The following is a 17,946-nucleotide window of genomic DNA, read 5'->3' on the forward strand; positions in this document are numbered from 1 at the left end:
TAGACTCTGAAGCTAAACACATCTTTAATTAAAAGGAGCAACATTTAAAAATAGAAAAAAGAAAAACCTCCAATTTGTGCATATTGTATAGGAACACAAATACTTCATATGCTGTGTTTCCATGAGAAAAACCTTGGCCCTCCGGTAGCTGGAAGACTGCCTGCTTTCTCTAAATGCAATGTGAAGTATCTGCTCAGACTTCACTAGGGGTAGGAGGAGCTTTGGACATGCTCTGGAAAGTGCAGTGGCCCTGGCACCATAGGAGCCCTGGCTGCAGCTCTGGCTCTGGTTCTCTTTCAGCTCACAAAGCCTCTTCATACCAGGATGTGAAGGCACTGGGCTTGGTATCATTGACATTAGCCCCAAACTCCCACATTCTTTTATATATCTATATCTATCACGGAAGCATCCCTTATTAGTTTACAAAGACCATGCTCATTATTTTTTATAACTGTATAGTACTCCACTCTGTGGATATATATTATGTTCCTTCAGTTAGCATGTTCATGGATATGTAAGGATTTTCATATGGTTGTGGATGTCTCTTCAGGGTTAATTTCTGAAAACTCTAATTACTGGCTCAAATGTGAAAGCATATTTAGTTTTCTGATAATACCAAGTTGTGTTTAGGCTCTAATCTTATTTTTGACATGTTGCTGTCAAAGAATGAGATTAGTATATTCTCTAACACTATATACAAAAATAAACTGAAAATGGATTAGAGACCTAAATATGAGTGGAAACCATAAAACTCTTAAAAGACACTATGAGTGGGACACTTTTTGATATAATTCATAATAATATTTTTTTTGGATCTGTCTCCTAAAGCTAGGAAAATACAAGCAAAAATTAATAAATGAGATGTAACTAAAGCTAAAAACTTTTGCACAGCAAGGAAACCATCAGCAAAATGAAAAGACAACCTACTATATGGGAAAAAATATTTGCCAATGATATCACCAATAAGGGGTTAATATCCAAAATATATGAATGGCTTATATAACTTGACAGTTTAAAAAAAGAATTTAAAAAATGGGCAGAAGACTTAAATACACATTTTTCCAAAGAAGACATATAAATGGCCGAGAGGCACATGAAAAGATGTTCAACATCGTTAATCATCATATGAATGCAAATTAAACCCACAATGAGGTATTATCTTACACCTATCAGAAGGGCTATCATCGCAAAGGAAGAGAAGTGACAAATGCTGGTGAGCATGTGGACAAGATCTGTACACTGTTGGTGGGAATGTCAATTGGTGCAGCCACCATGGATAACAGTTAGGAGGGCCCTCAAAATCTAAAAACAGAACTACCAAATGACCCAGCAATCCCACTCCTGGGTGTATAGCTGAAAAAAAAAAAAAACCCACTAATTTGAATGGTCTCTGTCAGGTACGCGATGCTTGTCTGAGTCTAAGGGTTTCCACTGCTCGTCTCCCCTTCCCCTCCAGCCTCATCTACTCTCTGCCAGGGAGCCCTCCCCAGTCCAACCTCTCTGGTTATTAAGAAGGCACCTGTGTCTGGCAGAGCCAGTGTGAGATGAAGAGTTAGTCCTTCCCAGCCACCAGATAATCAGGAGTTTTGGCCGGACGTTTGAGTACACACTGAGACAGTGAGGAGTCAGACAAAAAGCACAGACTGTGGCACTGAAATGGATTAATAAGGAACTTAGTGATGTGGCCAGTGACCATCCAGCACAATATTCTGCAGGTCCAGTTGGGGATGATACATTTCATTGGCAAATCACAATTACGAAAAAGAATGGCAGCCCATATCAAGGCAGTGTATTCTCTGTGACAATTCATTTCCATAAAGACTACCCGTTCACACTACCTAAGGGTGCATTTGCAACAGAATTTATCACCCAGACATGAACACTAACGGCGGCACTCGGCTCGCTACTCTAAGATCACTGTGGTCTCTTGCTTTCATGATTTCTAGAGTTCTGGTGTCCATTTGTTCCCTGCTATGCGATCCGAATCCAAATGATAGCGTCCTCAGTGCCAGAGGTTGCATAGATCTATAAGACAGACAGAGATAAGTACAACAGAATTTCTCAGGAAGGTACTCAGAAGTATGCCATGTGATGCTAACGTAAAAGTCAGAATAACCTGCATTAAATCTTGAGTAAACTTTAAATTACTGTTTAAAATGGAAAAAAAATCCACTAATTCAAAAATTCCATGCACTCCAATGTTCATAGCAGCATTACTGACATTTGTCAAGGTACAAAAGTAATCTATATGTATACAACGTATACACACACACACGCATGTGTGTGCGTGCATAATGGAATATTACTCAGTCATTAAAAAGAATGACCTTTTGCAATTTTTCAACAACATGTATGGAGTTGGAGGGTATTATGCTATTAATCAGTAAATAGTTGGATGGTATTAATGAAATAAGTGAGACAGAGGAAGACAAATGCTGTATGATACCACTGACACGGAGAATTTAAAAAATAAAACAGACCTGGGAAATGAAGCAGACTCACAGATACAGAGAACAAGCTAGTGGTTAGCAGTGGGGAGTGGCAAGCAGGTGGGGAAGGTCAGGGACAGAAGATTAAGAGGTGCAAACTAATATGTATACAATAAGCAACAAGGATATATTGTACAACAAAGGGAATATCGCCAATATTTGTAATAACTGTAAATGGAACATAACCTTTAAAAACTGGGAATCACTTTGTTATTCATCTGTAATTTATAAAATATTGTACATCAACTATGAAAATGAAGTGAAAGTATTAGTTGCTCAGTCTTGTCCAACTCTTTTTGACCACACAGACTGTAGCATACCAGGTTGCTTTGTCCATGAATTCTCCAGGCAAGAATACTGGAGTGGGTAACCATTCCCTTCTTCAGGGGATCTTCCTGACCCAGGGATTGAACCCAGGTCTCCTGCCTTTCACGCAGATTCTTTGCCATCTGAGCCACCAGGGAAGCCCACATCAACTATACCTCACTTTAAAAAAATCTATTCTCTCAGGAACTTTCACATATACTATACAGTATTATTAACTATGGGGTTCTCTGGTGGCTCAGCAGTAAAGAATCTGCCTGTTGATGCAGAGATGAGGGTTTGTTTCCTGGGTCAGGAAGATCCCCTGGAGAAGGACATGGCAACTGAATCCAGTATCCTTGCATGGAAAATTCCTCAGACAGAGGAGGCTGGCAAGCTACAATCCATAGGGTTGCAGAGAGTAGGAAACCACTTGGTGACTTAACAACGATTGACTACAGTCACCATCCTGTATATAATATCCCTAGGGCTTCTTTATTTTGCAAGTGAAAGTTGTGAAAGTTTATGCCGTTTGGCCACTTATACCCATTTAATCCATCCTCCAACCCCCACTTGCGGCAACCACCAATCTATTCTCTGTGAGTTCATTTTTCAAAAATTTTCACATATAAGTGAGATTATATAGTATTTGTCTTTGTCTGACTTATTTCACTTAGCATAATGCCCTCAAGGTGCATCAGTGTTACTGCAAATGGCCAGATTTCCTTTTTTTCTTTTATTGGCTAAATAATATCTGAGTGAGGATGAGTGTTTGTGTGTGTCTGTGTGTGTCTATGTGACATTCTCTTTATCCATTCATCCATTAATGGACAGTTATGTTGTTTTCATAATTTGATTATGGTAAATAATGTTTCAACGAACATGGGGGGGGGGTTCAGATATCTTTTCCAGGTGTTGGCTTCATTTCTTTCAGCTAAATTTCCAGGAGTAGAGTTGCCAGATCACATGGTAGTTCTATCTTCAATTTTTTTTTATGAGCATCTATACTGTTTTCCTGGAGAAGGCAATGGCACCCCACTCCAGTACTCTTGCCTAGAAAATCCCATGGATGGAGGAGCCTGGGAGGCTGCAGTCCATGGGGTCGCTGAGGGTCGGACACGACTGAGTGACTTCACTTTCACTTTTCACTTTCATGCATTGGAGAAGGAAATGGCAAGCCACTCCAGTGTTCTTGCCTGGAGAATCCCAGGGACACGGGAGCCTGGTGGGCTGCCGTCTATGGGGTCGCACAGAGTCAGACACGACTGAAGTGACTTAGCACCAGCATACTGTTTTCCATAGTGGCTGAATCAATTTACATTTTCATAAACTCACATTTTCTTTAATAATTTAAGTATATCCTAAATGCAAGTTACATATGCTTCTAAATTTAAAAGGTATATATCTTTGAAATTTAGGAATGAGAGACTGAATACAGTAAGCTAGACCTGTAACTGAATCACTTTAAAATTTTGTTCTCTCCTTATCCTATCTTAGTGTGGGGTTTTTTACATTACCAAGGATACCCCTATTCCAATGCCATGTAATCTTGCTCTGGATCACACAGATGATTTAAAATTTTTCAGTTTGTATTTCAGAAAGCAAAATTCTTATTTCTAAATCTGGTAAACAGCAATAAATGTGTGAGCCGTGTCATTCATAAGCTTATGTTTTGAATCTAAATAAACTTTCTACTGAAAAGAAAATCACTTGAAAATTACTGCCTCACCCCCTGCAAGAAAAGGGTAAGTCGAAAAGTTATTGATGCATATCAGGAACACAGGTTGACAGGCTTTTCTGATCACAAAGTAAAGAACGGATTCATACCACACTAGAGGTGAGATTGAGTGGCCAGATGCAGCCATGGAGTAGGCACTGGCCACAGAAGGGCCATCGCCGCCCAGGGAGAAATGCAGCTGCAGCTCTGGCTCCGGTGCTCTCTACTTCCTCTCTCCAAGTCACCTCACAATAGGGGCAGGAATGCAGTGGGGACAGTATAGTTGACCTTGGCCAAAAACTCCAGGACTTTCACCTTGCCGGTTTCCATAATGGCTCTCGGACCCCACAGGAGCGCTCTCGGATCCCCCTATAGCGAGGGGGATTGTGGCCAGGCAGTGTGAAGAGAAATGAATTGACAAAATGTCAGCCTCAGACTGGGAGGAGTGAAACATTATGGACTCGAGCGCAATTCAGACCAGGCTCTACACTCAGTTCTGTCACTTTATCAGCTTGGAGAATAGAAGTTCTTTGTCTGCTAAGTGAATTTGATAAGCCTTGTCTTACAGAAGTATCAGAACATATATAGCTTGTGTACAGCACCTGGCACTGCAGCTGGCAATGTTTAGGTCTTATGACACTTATTTTCATACCAGAAAGACAATCTATGGGAATTTCTACCTTCATCTATGGAAATTTTTCTTTATCCAGGAGAAACTAGAGACTATGTGGTCTTCTAAACAAAGAAAGCTAAGTCAATCAAACTGCTGCTTAGCAAGAAACGGTAGGGCTTCCCAGGTGCCTCAGTGGTAAAGAATCTACCTGACAATCAGGAGATGTCAGTTCAGTCCCTGGGTTGTGAAGACTGGCAATCTGGGTTGTGAATTGGCAGTCCACTCCAGTATTCTTGCCTGGAAAGTTCCATGGACAGAGGAGCCTGCCAGGCTACTCCATGGGGCCACAATGAGTCAGACATGACTTAGCAACTAAACAAGTAACCCTAAGTAAATTTAGAGGCAAGCGTTTTACCAGGATGCAACGCAGAAACTTATAGAATTTACGTCAAGGACCAGTAACTCCCCTGCCTCCCAAAGCCCTCCCAACAAAACAGCCCGATTTTCATGTATTTCACCACCACTAAAATCTAGCCCCGCCCAGCAGGTCTACTAGATTACACTCGAGATACCGTCATGTTTGGAGTGTGCGTTCAGGGCCCAGAGTGCCAGCACAGTGACGTCTCAACATCCCATCACAAAGGTGACAATAATACGCATCAAACACCTGGTTTGTGGACTGTGTTCACCTGCACTGGGGCAGGAGCACTGGACACCTTCTGTTCTTTCCCACAGGCGGAGATTCCCTCTGCTTGACTCACAATCTCAGGGTAACTGTTCAGGGCAGCTTCTCATTTCAGTTTCAGCCTCCCAAACCTGAGGCCCACCATCTAGGGGTCTGGGCCCAGCTCACCATTATCACAGATTCATCCAGCCCACCACGCAGCCAACTTAAAATGACCTCCCAAGAAGGAACAAGAACGCAAAGATGGGATATTATGATTAGCTTTCCAGCCCCACCTTAGCCTCTCACAACTTAAAAGGTTGGGAGTGTTGGTGGAACACAGTGAAACAGTTGCCTCAGACCTCACTAGGGGCTGGAGGGACTGCTAGACATGACTTTGGAGCACACACTGGCCTTGGCACGAATACAAACCCTGACTGCAGCTCGGGCTCTCTCGTCATCATCTCTCAGAGCCTCTTCATAATGGGGTGGGAAGGCACTGGGGATGTTACCATTGACCTTGGCCAAAATACCAAACCTCAAAGTTTTGGTTTAAGAGAATAAAGGCTGAGAGAACTTATACCTCACTGTTCTCATCCCAACTCCCTCCCCAGCATCCTCCCTGCTTTTGGTCACCTTCCTTATGGAATCACTGCTCATATACTCAAGACATCTACAGGCAGGTGCAGGGTCTCCTTTATCTTTGCATCACCCTCACCAGCACAGAAGCTTCTGAAGAGCAGATGCTCAAGTAAAGATGGGCATAAAGGAGCCACGAAGCAAGGAATATAGTTTCTTATTGTTTATTTTTATTGGCATTCTTGAATAAACTAACAACATCTAAGTGTATCGCTAAAGGTACTACTGAATGTTAAGACGAAGGTGAATAACATAAATCAAAACTTGACTACAGCTTACTTGATTTTCATCTGTTTTAAAACAACAACATTCTTTCACATTTCCAAGAAAATTCCTATTCCAAAGCTATGTTATCTTGTTCTGGATCCAAAAAAGATGAAGAATTTTCTGAATTCTACTACACAGTGCCAAAACTCTTACTCTTAGATCTGACAGATAATAACAAAACTGTCATTTGTAAACTTGGATTCTGAATCTAAACAAACATTCTAGAACACGAAACAACATTTGAAATGTAACGGGGTAAAACAGGAACACAAAGAAAATATATATTATGACTTTTCCAGGCCTACTTTAGCCTCTCACTTCTTAAAAGGTTGGCAGTATCGGTCAAACGAAGTGAAGAAGCTGCCTGAGAACTCACTGGGCACTGGACGGATCTCTGGGTGGGAACCTGGAGCGGGCAGTGGCCCTGGCAGCAGCATGAGATCTAACTAGAGATCTGCCTCAGGATCTCTTTTCCTCTTCTCTCAAAGCTTCTGCATAATGGAATGGGAAAGCACCGGGGATGGTACTATTGATCTTGGCCAAAAACTCCAGCACCTTCATCTTGCTGGTTTCAGTGTAGGCTCTTGAGCCCCACAAGAACTCATAGCTCAGGGGATCACTGTCGGGAATCTGACGATACACCAGGTAATTCTGCTGCACCCATTCTTCCGTGATGAGCTTCCGGGGATCCCCAAAGATTACATGCTGCTTTCCATCATAGATGCCCAGAACATTCAGGAACTCCCAGACATCAGCCTCAGAGGCGCGGTTGCCATTCAGGTAGATCACGCTCAGCAGAGGCATCAAAAGCCCATTCTTCGGCAGCTCACAGCTGCTGCTCAGCACCTCATCACTAACAAGGCCTATCTTGCTGACCAGGGTATAGGAGTAACCATTCGGCTTGACTTCCTTCAATTCAAGGCCAAAGGCCAGCTCCATGCACTCAGCTGCTCTCCTGAAGATCTCGGGGAAGCGTGTCTTGTACCTTTTGTGAAAAAGCTTCAGCATATCTACCCTCCTAATGGGCTCTTTCATCTTAAACTTCTCAAGCAGGAAATGTATCAACACCACTGCCTTCTTGGTCAGAGGATCTGGAGGAGCGGTCTTAGCAGAGGCTGAGGCCTGGGAAGAATTTTTATGTTCCTTAACTTGGCGCCTGCCACGTGCTTTAGATCTTGGGGGTGAAGCCTCTGCAACAGGAGAGCTAGTGGCTTCAGCTCCCTGAGGCTTCTGGCCTGCATCAGCAGTGGGGGGGCCCGGGGGCGCACTCCCAGAAGTAGGGGCGGGGGAGGCAGCAGCCTGAGCATCCCCGAGATCCTTGGTCTCCATGCGTGCCTGGCGGCGTTTCTCACGCGCACGGCGCTTGCTCTTCTGCCCCCGAGGCATGACTATCAGCAGGCACAGCAGGCAGGGGAGCAGGCAGGCAAGTAGGTGATGCTGGCACCTGGAGAAGGGAAGATGAGTGGATGAGCTCCTTCAGCATGGAGGGAAGGCTGCTCTGCCCGTTTCCTGGAGAGCCCTGCTCCAGGAACCGCTGGCCTCTTGTTCTTGGTCAGCCTATCCCCTGAGAACCCGGTGTAAGAAGTGAGCGCGCGCCAGCCTCAGCCTGCCTGTGGCTGCCTCCAGGGACAGCAGAGCCTGGGAGTGGGGCCCCCTCTGGGTCCCTTCATTCACACACACAACTGTCACATCAGCTCTTAGTGGGGCCGGGACCCCTGCCATGTGCCACTTGAAAGGTGATGCCTCAAAGCTCCCTGGGACCCATGAGAAGGAACTGAGTCATGGACACTAGGGGTGGATGGCACTGGCAGTTCTGGGGCCTGCTCTGTCCTGAACTCGGTTCTCCACCATTCAGGGTCCTCATCTTGTCAACACCAAGGCCGTGGGCCCCTCCCTCCTGCCTCTGGTGCCGCCCCTTCAGGTGAAGAACCTCAGCTCCCTTAGAAATGACACAAAGAAATGAGGAGGATCAGGCAAGACTCCAGCGTTCATTTGATTAGCTGGAAGGGGGAGTGTGCTACCTTCAGTCCAAATTCGCAGTCCCCACTTTGACTCCTGGGAGGATCTGGGGGCTCCTTTCTCTCCTGGCTTGAGGACCTTTCCTCACAGCAAGGCCAACAGCTCCCTGAGATCGAATGGGGGAAGCCAGGGTGGCCCTACCTGGCCTTACCACCCATGGTCTCTGGGGCCTGGAGAGCTGCAGCAGGAGGCTGAGGCCCTGTAATGGGTCCCCAGATTTTACTCAAGGAGTCTAAGATTCCTTCCTCTGCTGACCCATTAGACTAAGGCACTCACTTCCCTGTTAGCTGTGAGTGAGGCACACTTCTGCCTGCCATGTATGCCTGGGGGCACCAAGGAGTGACAGTGAGAGGAATTCTGGGAGTTTCCCACAGTCCTCAGCATCTTCTCCGTGAGTCCTGGCAAATGTTAGAAATTCTCCTTCTGCTGACCTGAGCACACTGAGGTTCCCAAGGTGAAAGAAAGTGTGAGCCACCTCCTGTCACCCCTGTCCCTGACCTCCCTGGGATGGCAGCAGGGGCTGGACTCTCTGGGACTCCACTGTTCCATCATTGCTGGCCGTCCTCACCTGGATGGGATCTATGCTCCTCTCTTAGTCCACCCTGAGTCTTCTGGCCTCAGATCAAGGCCCACATCTCCCTGAGTTCCTGGGGCTGGAAGTGAGGGGTGACATCTGGCGACCTCTGCCCGGGGTGCCCCAGGGCTGACAGGGGCTGGGACTTTGCGGGCCCCCACTGTTCTGGGTAGGTGCTCATCTAAGTCATCTCTCTGGGTCCTTACTGTGACTCTGTGACTCCTGGCAAGACCAGGAAATCTCTGTCTCGACTTGAGATCTCTCGCCTCCTACTAAGGCCCCCATCTCCCTGAGACCCACTAAAAAGCAGCAACATTTTCCCGATCTCTAGCTACAGCTGTGTGTGGACTCCTGATGCAGACAGTCAGGAAGAGATTCTGCACTGCCCTCTGTTGTCGCAGGGTAGCTGGATGGTCCCCTCAATTCTTAGGTCCTCTTCTGGGCTCCTGGTACTAGCTGCAAATGCTCCAGTGGTGGACCTGAACCCATACCCCCATCAACGAGGTTCCTCACCTCCCTGCAAGACTCTGGGCAGAAGCAAGTGGGGGTCATCTGGTCCCCATGCCTGGGTCTTCCAGGTCTGAGAGGGGTGATGTGACTATGTGGTTCACTTCCTCCTGGGTGGGGTTCTCGCATGTTCACTCAGTGTTACCACTGTGTCTCCTTTTAGGAACCGGGCTTCCTCCCTATGTTGAATGAGGCCTCACCCATCACACTGAAACCCCAATGTCCCTGAGACCATCCTTCGAGGAAATGAGAGGGTATCTCAGCCTGAGAGCTCTAACCCGGCTTCCCAGGGTGACGGCAGAGGTGGCACTCTGTGGGCTCCTCTGTTCTGGGGGAGTCAGTTGTCTCCTTCCTCACATAGAATTGGTGCCTCAACATCTGTCATGGCCTGGGACTCCTTGTTTTCTGCTGACTTGGGCAGCCAGATCTGAAACCAAGGCCCTCATCTCCCTTGGACCCCACAGGCAGAAGTCAGGGGCACCAGAACTGGCCAGCTCTGTCCTGGGACCCCAGGGGCTGACAGCAGAGGCGGCATCCGATGTGGCTCTCTCTACCGTGTATGGATCTTCCCCTCGACTCCGCATCCTTCCTGGGACTCTGCCCTCTGTCAATCTGAGCCCAAAACCCTGCAAAAACGGTCTTCACCTTTCTGGGACCAGAGGTGACAGAGTGAGCCACATCCTGCCAAAACTGATTTGGGGCTATGCTGCTAACCACAAGGGCAGGACTCTTGACCTCCACCCCTGCCCCAGTTCTGGAGTCAGGGGCGCCCTCAGTCCTCACTCAGGATTCTGGCCTCCAGTTTCGGAGTCTTCCCTCTGCTGACCCGAGTCTACATGCCCCAGAGCAAAGCTCTCACCTCCCTGAGTGGCTAGAGGAGATGCTGGGGGCTCCATATCCAGCTACCTTGTTTGGGGATGCCCAGATCTGAGAGCGGGGCTGCTCCTTAGTGCAGCAATCCGCTTGGATGCCAGGCCTGCTGACTAGCACTGAAGGTCCTGGCTTGACTCCTCCTAAGGCTAAAACTCCTCCCTATGCCTAATGGGGTTACCTTATCTATCTTTCTCTTTACTTACCTTTCACACCTATTGATTTTATTATGTAACTGGTAGTTTGTACATCTTAATCTTCCTCATCTATTTCTCTCCTCCCCCACTCTCTCAACCCTAACTCCCATCAATTACCACCTCTTTTTTTTTCTCTGCATCACAACTGTTTCTGTTTTACAGATTTCTCATAGAAGTACAATCATATAGTTTCTTTTTCTCTAACTTATTTCACCTAACATACATAACACTCTCTAGGTCCATACCTTTTTATATAAATGCCTTTCTCTACCTGAACGTCCCTTACTCCCAATGCTTGCCACCACCCCCACCACAAAAATGACGGGTTCTCTCAGCCTGAATTACTCTATGGTAATTTGGACCCCTATGGTAGGAGTCCAAACCTTCCCAATCTAATGCCTAATGATCTAAACTGGAGTAGATGTAATAAAAACAGAAATAAAGTAACAATGTAATGTGCATCCCAAAACCATCCCTTCACCCTAACCCACCCTACTCCCATGCCACCCCACCCTTCCTTGTCCACCCCGTCGTGCCCCATCCCACCAGCTCACCCCACCCCATGCAAAAACTGTCGTCCAAGAAACCAGTCCCAGGTGCCAAAAAGATTGGGGGCTGCTACTCCAGGTCCCTGCAGCAGTGGCGGCAGGAGGGGCCTCTGTGCAGTCACCTCTTTGGAAAGAGATACCCCTGTGAGCTCTGACGGGCCCATCTTTTCACCTTTTGAGAACAAGACTACTCCCTTCACCTAAAGAGGCCGCCCTCTTTAAACAAAGCTGCCCGACCCGCTGCGGCCCTCCACATGGCAACTACAAGATGGCTCCTCGGCCCTGTAATTCAGGACAGGGCCAGTGAAACTGTGTATTGCAGGGGTGGGACGGGGCTGGGTCACTTTTATTACTGGGAGAACTTGGGAAATTCCCTTCAGCTACATTCATGTCCTCACCTTGGCTCCAGACGAGTTCTGGACAATCAATCTCTGCAGAACAGACGCCACAGCAAGCGGCCGAGTGCCTCGCTTCCGAAGCGGAAGTGGAGAGGCGGGGCATACGGTCCTACGTGGGGTCTCCCAGGGATGATGGCAGGGGCAAGGACCTACGGAAACCCTGGTAGCTCAATATTCACCCGTCCTTGGATCCTGTCTCACAGTCGACCCTGTGCAACCTATCAGAACTCGGGACGCCTCCACCTATGAATTTGAGTCCTCCAGCCTCCAAACAAAGCCCTTGCTTCCTGAAGTCCCTAGTCGGGGGAGTCAGGGCACTGCTCTGAGCACCTCTGCTTGTCAGGAGGAGCGCCACTCTGTAAGCCTCCCTCTTTGGGGGGAGGCCCTCTCACTAGTACCGACGGTCCTCACTTTCAGTCCGGTTATGGTCAAGATGCCTCTTTCTGCGGATCTGGGGTCCAATTCCGCTAGAGGAGGCCCTGCCCTCCCTGAGATCACACAGGTGGAATGAGGGAACCACTCAGAAGTAGCTCTTCTGGGTCTCTTAGGGCTAAGAATTTACAGAATTCTGTTTAGCTCCCTCTCCAGGGGTCCCCTCTAACGCTCAGCATTATTACGTGAGGTTCTCCTTGGATTCAGGTCCCTCCCTCTGTGAAAATGAGGCTGATCGTATTAGACAGAGGTCTCACCTCGCTGAGCCTTTCCAGACTGAAAGCAACCTGACATCTGTGCCCTGAGCTTCCTGGGGACCACAGTGTCAGATTTTCCAGGGCCTCCTTTGATGCAGTGTGTGCTACTGTGAGTCCACTTTCACGTCCTCACATCAACACGTGACGAATCCTGTAACTCCGCTCTCTGCTTTATGAAGCTGCTTGTCTTACATCAAGGTCCTAGTCTCCTTCAGAATTCGAAGTTGGAAGTCAGGGTGATCCTCGTTACATCGTAGTCCATTGGAGCCTCCGAGTGGGGATGCAACTCGAGTCCTTCTGGACTCCTCTTACGCAGCATCATCCTCACTACACCTACCACAGCCTGGGACTGCTCTTTCTACTGATCTGAGATTCTTCTTCTTAGTCTTTGGGTGACCCTTACATTCAGGGGTGACTGTCTCCTCGGTCCTCTTTCATGGAGGTTCCTATATTAGCTTCTGTCGCTTGATTAAAGGCTTCCTCGGAAATGCATGTTCCTACAACATTTGAGCAGCTACCCTCTAGCAAATCTTGGGGAAAATGGGTCTCTGTCCCCAAAGTGATATAAGGTTAGGAAAATGCAGCACAAATCAAGGAATCCAAGATACATGTTATGCTGTCAGAAAAAAAGAGTTGATATATTCCTTCTCTTCAGTCAGATTTACGGTGTGTGTGTTTATTCGCTCAGTCATGTCCAACTCTTTACAACCCCATGGACTGTAGCCTGCCAGGCTCCTCTGTCCATGTGGGTTCTCCATGCAAGAAACCTGGAGTGGGTTGCCTCCTCCAGGGCATGTTCCCAACCCAGGGATCGAATCCAGGTCTCCTGCATTGCAGGCGCATTCTTTACCATCTGAGCCATCAGATTTAGGTTAGTTCTAAAATCTTTATTTTGGGACTGCCTTGTTAATCCAGTGGTTAAGACTCTGTGCTCCCTGCTTGGGTTTGATCCCTGGTCAGGTACCTGGATCCCACATGCCACAACTAAGTGTTCATTTGCCACAACTAAAAATCTCACATGCCACAACTAAAGAGCCTGCCCATGGCAAAAAAGATTCGAGTGTCACAACTAAGACCCAGAGCTGTCAAAAAATAAAAATAAAAATAAATATTTTAATTAAATAAATATTCACTTTCTACAGAGAGGGATAGTGGCAGATAATCTCGTAAGCCTTGATGACTTGAGGGTGTTTAATTTTGCACAAGCAGATGATCATACTGTAACTGAGCATTATCTCTTTGTCTCCTTTATTTATCACTCTTAATTATTTGGTTAATTATGTGTTATGTGGCAGTATTGATGAGACAGGAGTTTGGGAACGAATGGATACATGTATATGGATGGCTGAGTCCTTCACCGTTCACCTGAACCTGTCACAATATTGTTAATTTGCTATACCCCAACACAAAATAAAAAGTTAAAATTAAAGAAAAACGGTGCTTCCAGTGCAAAGAGTGTGAGTTCAAACCCTGGTTGGGGAACTGAGACCCCATGTGCCATATACCAATCAATCAATCAATAAAATATCATCATAGAAAAAAGTGATAGAGATCCATGAAAGAAATAATTGATAAGCTAGATTTCATTCCCTTTAAACTTCTGCTTTATAAAAATAAACCAAGAGAACAAGAAGATGAGCCATAGTCTGGGAGAAAATATTTGCAAAAGACATATCTGATGAGGGCTCTAATCTAAAATATACAAAGAACTCTTGAGAAGAAGAAAACTAACATCTAACAAAAGTGGACAAAACATATGATCAGATACCTCACCAAGGAAGATACACAGATAGCAAACAAGCATATGAAAAGATGCTCAGCCTCATACACCATTCAGTTCAGTTCAGTTCATTTCAGTCACTCAGTCGTGTCCGACTGTTTGCGACTCCATGAATTGCATCACGACAGGCCCCCCTGTCCATCACCATCTCCCGGAGTTCACTCAAACTCACATCCATCGAGTCGGTGATGCCATCCAGCCACCTCATCCTCTGTCGTCCCCTTCTCCTCCTGCCCCCAATCCCTCCCAGCATCAGAGTCTTTTCCAATGAGTCAACTCTTCACATGAGGTGGCCAAAGAACTGGAGTTTCAGCTTTAGCATCATTCCTTCCAAAGAACACCCAGGGCTGATCTCCTTTAGAATGGACTGGTTGGATCTCCTTGCAATCCAAGGGACTCTCGAGAGTCTTCTCCAACACCACAGTTCAAAAGCATCAATTCTTCAGCGCTCAGCTTTCTTCACAGTCCAACTCTCACATCCATACATGACTACTGGAAAAACCATAGCCTTGACTAGACAGATCTTTGTTGGCAAAGTAATGTCAAAAAATTTTAAAAAAGTAATGGCAACCCACTTCAAAATTCTTCCCTGGAAAATCTCATGGACAGAGGGGCCTCATGGGCTACAGTCCATGGTGTCACAAAAGTGTCAGACATGACTTAGCAATTCAATAATAACAAAAAGGTGTGATATAAAGAAGTTAGGGAGAGTGCTGACAGCCATGCCCTGATCTTCTAGAACTGACATCAAAGGATAGGGCATGACTCTCTTTTGTCCCCTCTATTCAACGATGGATGGACCCCTCAGTCTCCACTCGGGCTCCACAATTTGAATTTTGGTGGGGCCTGGGGAATCCCCTCCTTCTTGAACTCCTCATAGTAAGACCAATACCTCCCTGTGAGCCTGGAGGAAGAAATAAGGGTGGCCTTAACTAGCCATGCCTGCCAATAGTCTCATAAGGATGAAAGCTCTGGAAGCTGGTTGAGGATGACAGATGGTTCCTCTCAGGGTCCCAAATCAGGGTCTCAAATTTGACTCTCAGCCAAGCCCAAGATTCCCCCTTGTTAACATGGGACCCAAAACCCTAACTTTCCTGCTACTCCTCAGTCAGAACTGAACAGCCCCTTGGCCTGACAACTTTGCCTGGGGCCTTGTAGCCTGACAGTAGGGAGGATTCTGTGTGGACATCCTGGTATATGTATTCTCACATTCTTTATCATCTTCAATCTGACTTGGAAATAACCTGGAAATGCTCCCTGAATTGCCTTAACGCTTCTCCAATCAGGCCCCCAATTCCCTGAGATTCTCAAGGTAGGTGGAATTTGTCTCATGGGCCACCCAGTCTGTGGTCTTCCAAGGCTAACAGTAGTGGAAGGAATATGTTCTGCCCCCACTGTTTTGAGGCAGGTGGTCTTTTCAGTCTTCAGGGTCCTCACCTTGACTTCTGGCACAAGCTGAAAATCATCCTTCTACGGAGCTTCGGCTGCTCCCTTTGATCAGGATGAGGTTCCTTACCTCCATGTGATCCTCTGGGAGGAAGTGAGTAGGACTCACCATGTCACCAGGCCTAGTGGCACAGTCTAAGGCCTAACAGGGACAGTGCCCTCTGTAGCCCCCTTCTTTCTGGGAGGGATCCTTTGCTGTCGGTCTGTATCATCAGTTGATTCCTGTTAGGAACTGGGTACCCTTCCTCAGCTGATACAGGCTCCCTCCATTAGCCCAAGGACTTTAAGGTGCTGAAGCCATTCGCCTTCAGAAAATAAGGGATAAACCTAGTCTGAAAGCCCTGCCTGTTCCCTCCTAGGGCTCATTACATTTGCAGGACTGTCTAAGAATTTATCTGTAATGGGGTAGCTGGCTGCCACACTCCTCATACAGGACTGTGCAAATGTCATGTCTGGGATTTCCACTCTCTGATGAAGAGCCAGCATATAAATCAATGTCCACATCCCCTTGACACCCTCCAGGCAGAAGTCAGGGGGCCCTTTAGCTGGCCAGCACTTACCTATGTTTCCCAGGGCTAACTGGAGAGGAGGGAGTAAGTGTAGCCTTGTCAGCTGGGGTTGCGGGGCTTCCATATCCACACTCTGGGTCTTCAATCTGCACCCTTCCTGGGGCTCTATTCTCTGCTGATCTGAGGCTGAGGACTCTGCTGATTCCCAATGTCCCCACCTTCCTGGGACCTGAGCTGAAAGCATTAACCACAGCAGCCTGGATTTTTCTGGACTTTATGGGCTTGCCAATGAGGACAGGTCTTTATGGGTTGCTACTGTTGTGGCTGGGTCTTTCTATCACCCTCATTCACGTTAATCACCGTCAATTCCTCACTCCTATCCAACCTCAGAACTCTGCCCCAACACCAAGTTTCTTAGGTCTCTGAGAAGCCTGAAGAATAAGCAAGGCTATGCTTTGCCTAACAGTTCTGAGATCCTCTGTGTCTGAGAGCAGTCGGGAATGCTGTTCCAGTGACCACTCCCTCCTTTTCTGGTGTGTTGCTCTCCTCAACCCTCCTACATGGGGTCCTCATCTTGCTTTCTGTGTCTTGGATTAAAGTCCTTTGGGGAAATTCCACGTCTCTACAAACTCTTCAGCTATGTTTGCTCTGCAGTGCTACAGAGAATGGGTCCCTGTCCTAGGAGTGATGGGAGATGGAGAAGCTATAGCCCAAGGCAGGAGTCCCAGGACAGGCGGTCACCCATTAGGGAAAAAAAAAGTACATCAATCTATCTCCTCATCTGCCAGGTGAAGATTCTCATGTTATTTCTGATAGATATACTTTCTACCAGCAAGAGACTGTAAGCATGATATGGAGAGCCCTTGGTCTTCAGAGGTTATCTAATAGGGCCAACGCACATGCTTATACTGGCACCAAATATTGTCTCATTAATCTGTGAGAAATGAATAAGGGATATGTATTTTTGGTCAAATATATTTGGTATTCTTACTGCTCTGGCTACACATTCTGATCCAAGAGCTTGAGCACAAGGGCATTCTTTTTAATCACCTACAACAAATTTTGAAGTATTAAGAAAAACCCTGAAATAAAAGATACAGGGTGGGGACTTTCCTGGTGTTCCAGGGACTAGGACTCCAGGCTCCCAAGGCAGGGGGCCCAGGTTTGATCTCTGGTCAGGGAAGTAGACCCCACGTGCTGCAACTAAGAGCCAGCACAGCCAAATAAATAAGAAAAAGGAAATGAAATATCAAATGTTAAAAGTACTTGTTAAAAAAAAAAAAGATAAGGGGTGGGGGGTGGAAATAGTATGAGTGCTACAGTAGTTTATAGAGCAGAAGTCTAGTCCCAACTCTGTCATTTACCAGCCTGAAGTACTTCAGCAAAAATCAAACACTATCTCTATGAGCCTTGGGCTCTACATCATGAACTGTGTTTGATAGGCCCTGTCTTGTTGGACTGGTGGAATATATGTATTTACAGAAAGCATCTGTCACGGTGCTTGACTCTACTGAGACATTAGGGGCAATGGCAGTTATTACTATGATTATCTTGACCTCAGATAATTAGCTGGGATTACATCAGCTGGTATTTTTTTTTCTTTTTTTGCATCTAAGAGATAGCAGGTACTATGCAGCATTCTAACTGAAGGGAAAAAAAAAATACCAACCTCCTGAATCTAGCAAAAATTCTTCCTAGCAATGAAAACAAAGTAATA

At 46.5% G+C, this 17,946-nt stretch overlaps 1 protein-coding gene and 1 pseudogene across 1 annotated transcript; one reads left to right on the forward strand and one right to left on the reverse strand.

The window, feature by feature from the left end:
• Positions 1–1,147: 1,147 nt before the first annotated feature.
• Positions 1,148–2,092, forward strand: LOC138071864 (ubiquitin-conjugating enzyme E2 D3 pseudogene; annotated as a pseudogene).
• A 5,059-nt stretch (positions 2,093–7,151) lies between these two features.
• On the reverse strand, positions 7,152–8,078 carry LOC138071995 (melanoma-associated antigen B1-like). Its single transcript, XM_068963353.1, has one exon. It carries the CDS (start codon positions 8,076–8,078, stop codon positions 7,152–7,154), a length of 927 nt encoding a protein of 308 aa, XP_068819454.1.
• Between the last annotated feature and the right edge of the window lie 9,868 nt (positions 8,079–17,946).

Source organism: Capricornis sumatraensis, chromosome X (genome assembly GCF_032405125.1).
Source record: "Capricornis sumatraensis isolate serow.1 chromosome X, serow.2, whole genome shotgun sequence".
In the NCBI taxonomy this organism is placed as follows: Eukaryota; Metazoa; Chordata; class Mammalia; order Artiodactyla; family Bovidae; genus Capricornis; species Capricornis sumatraensis.

Bases quoted from the DNA above. Each gene is read 5' to 3' on its own strand.
- LOC138071995 (XM_068963353.1), bottom strand. From the start codon at position 8,078: ATGCCTCGGGGGCAGAAGAGCAAGCGCCGTGCGCGTGAGAAACGCCGC.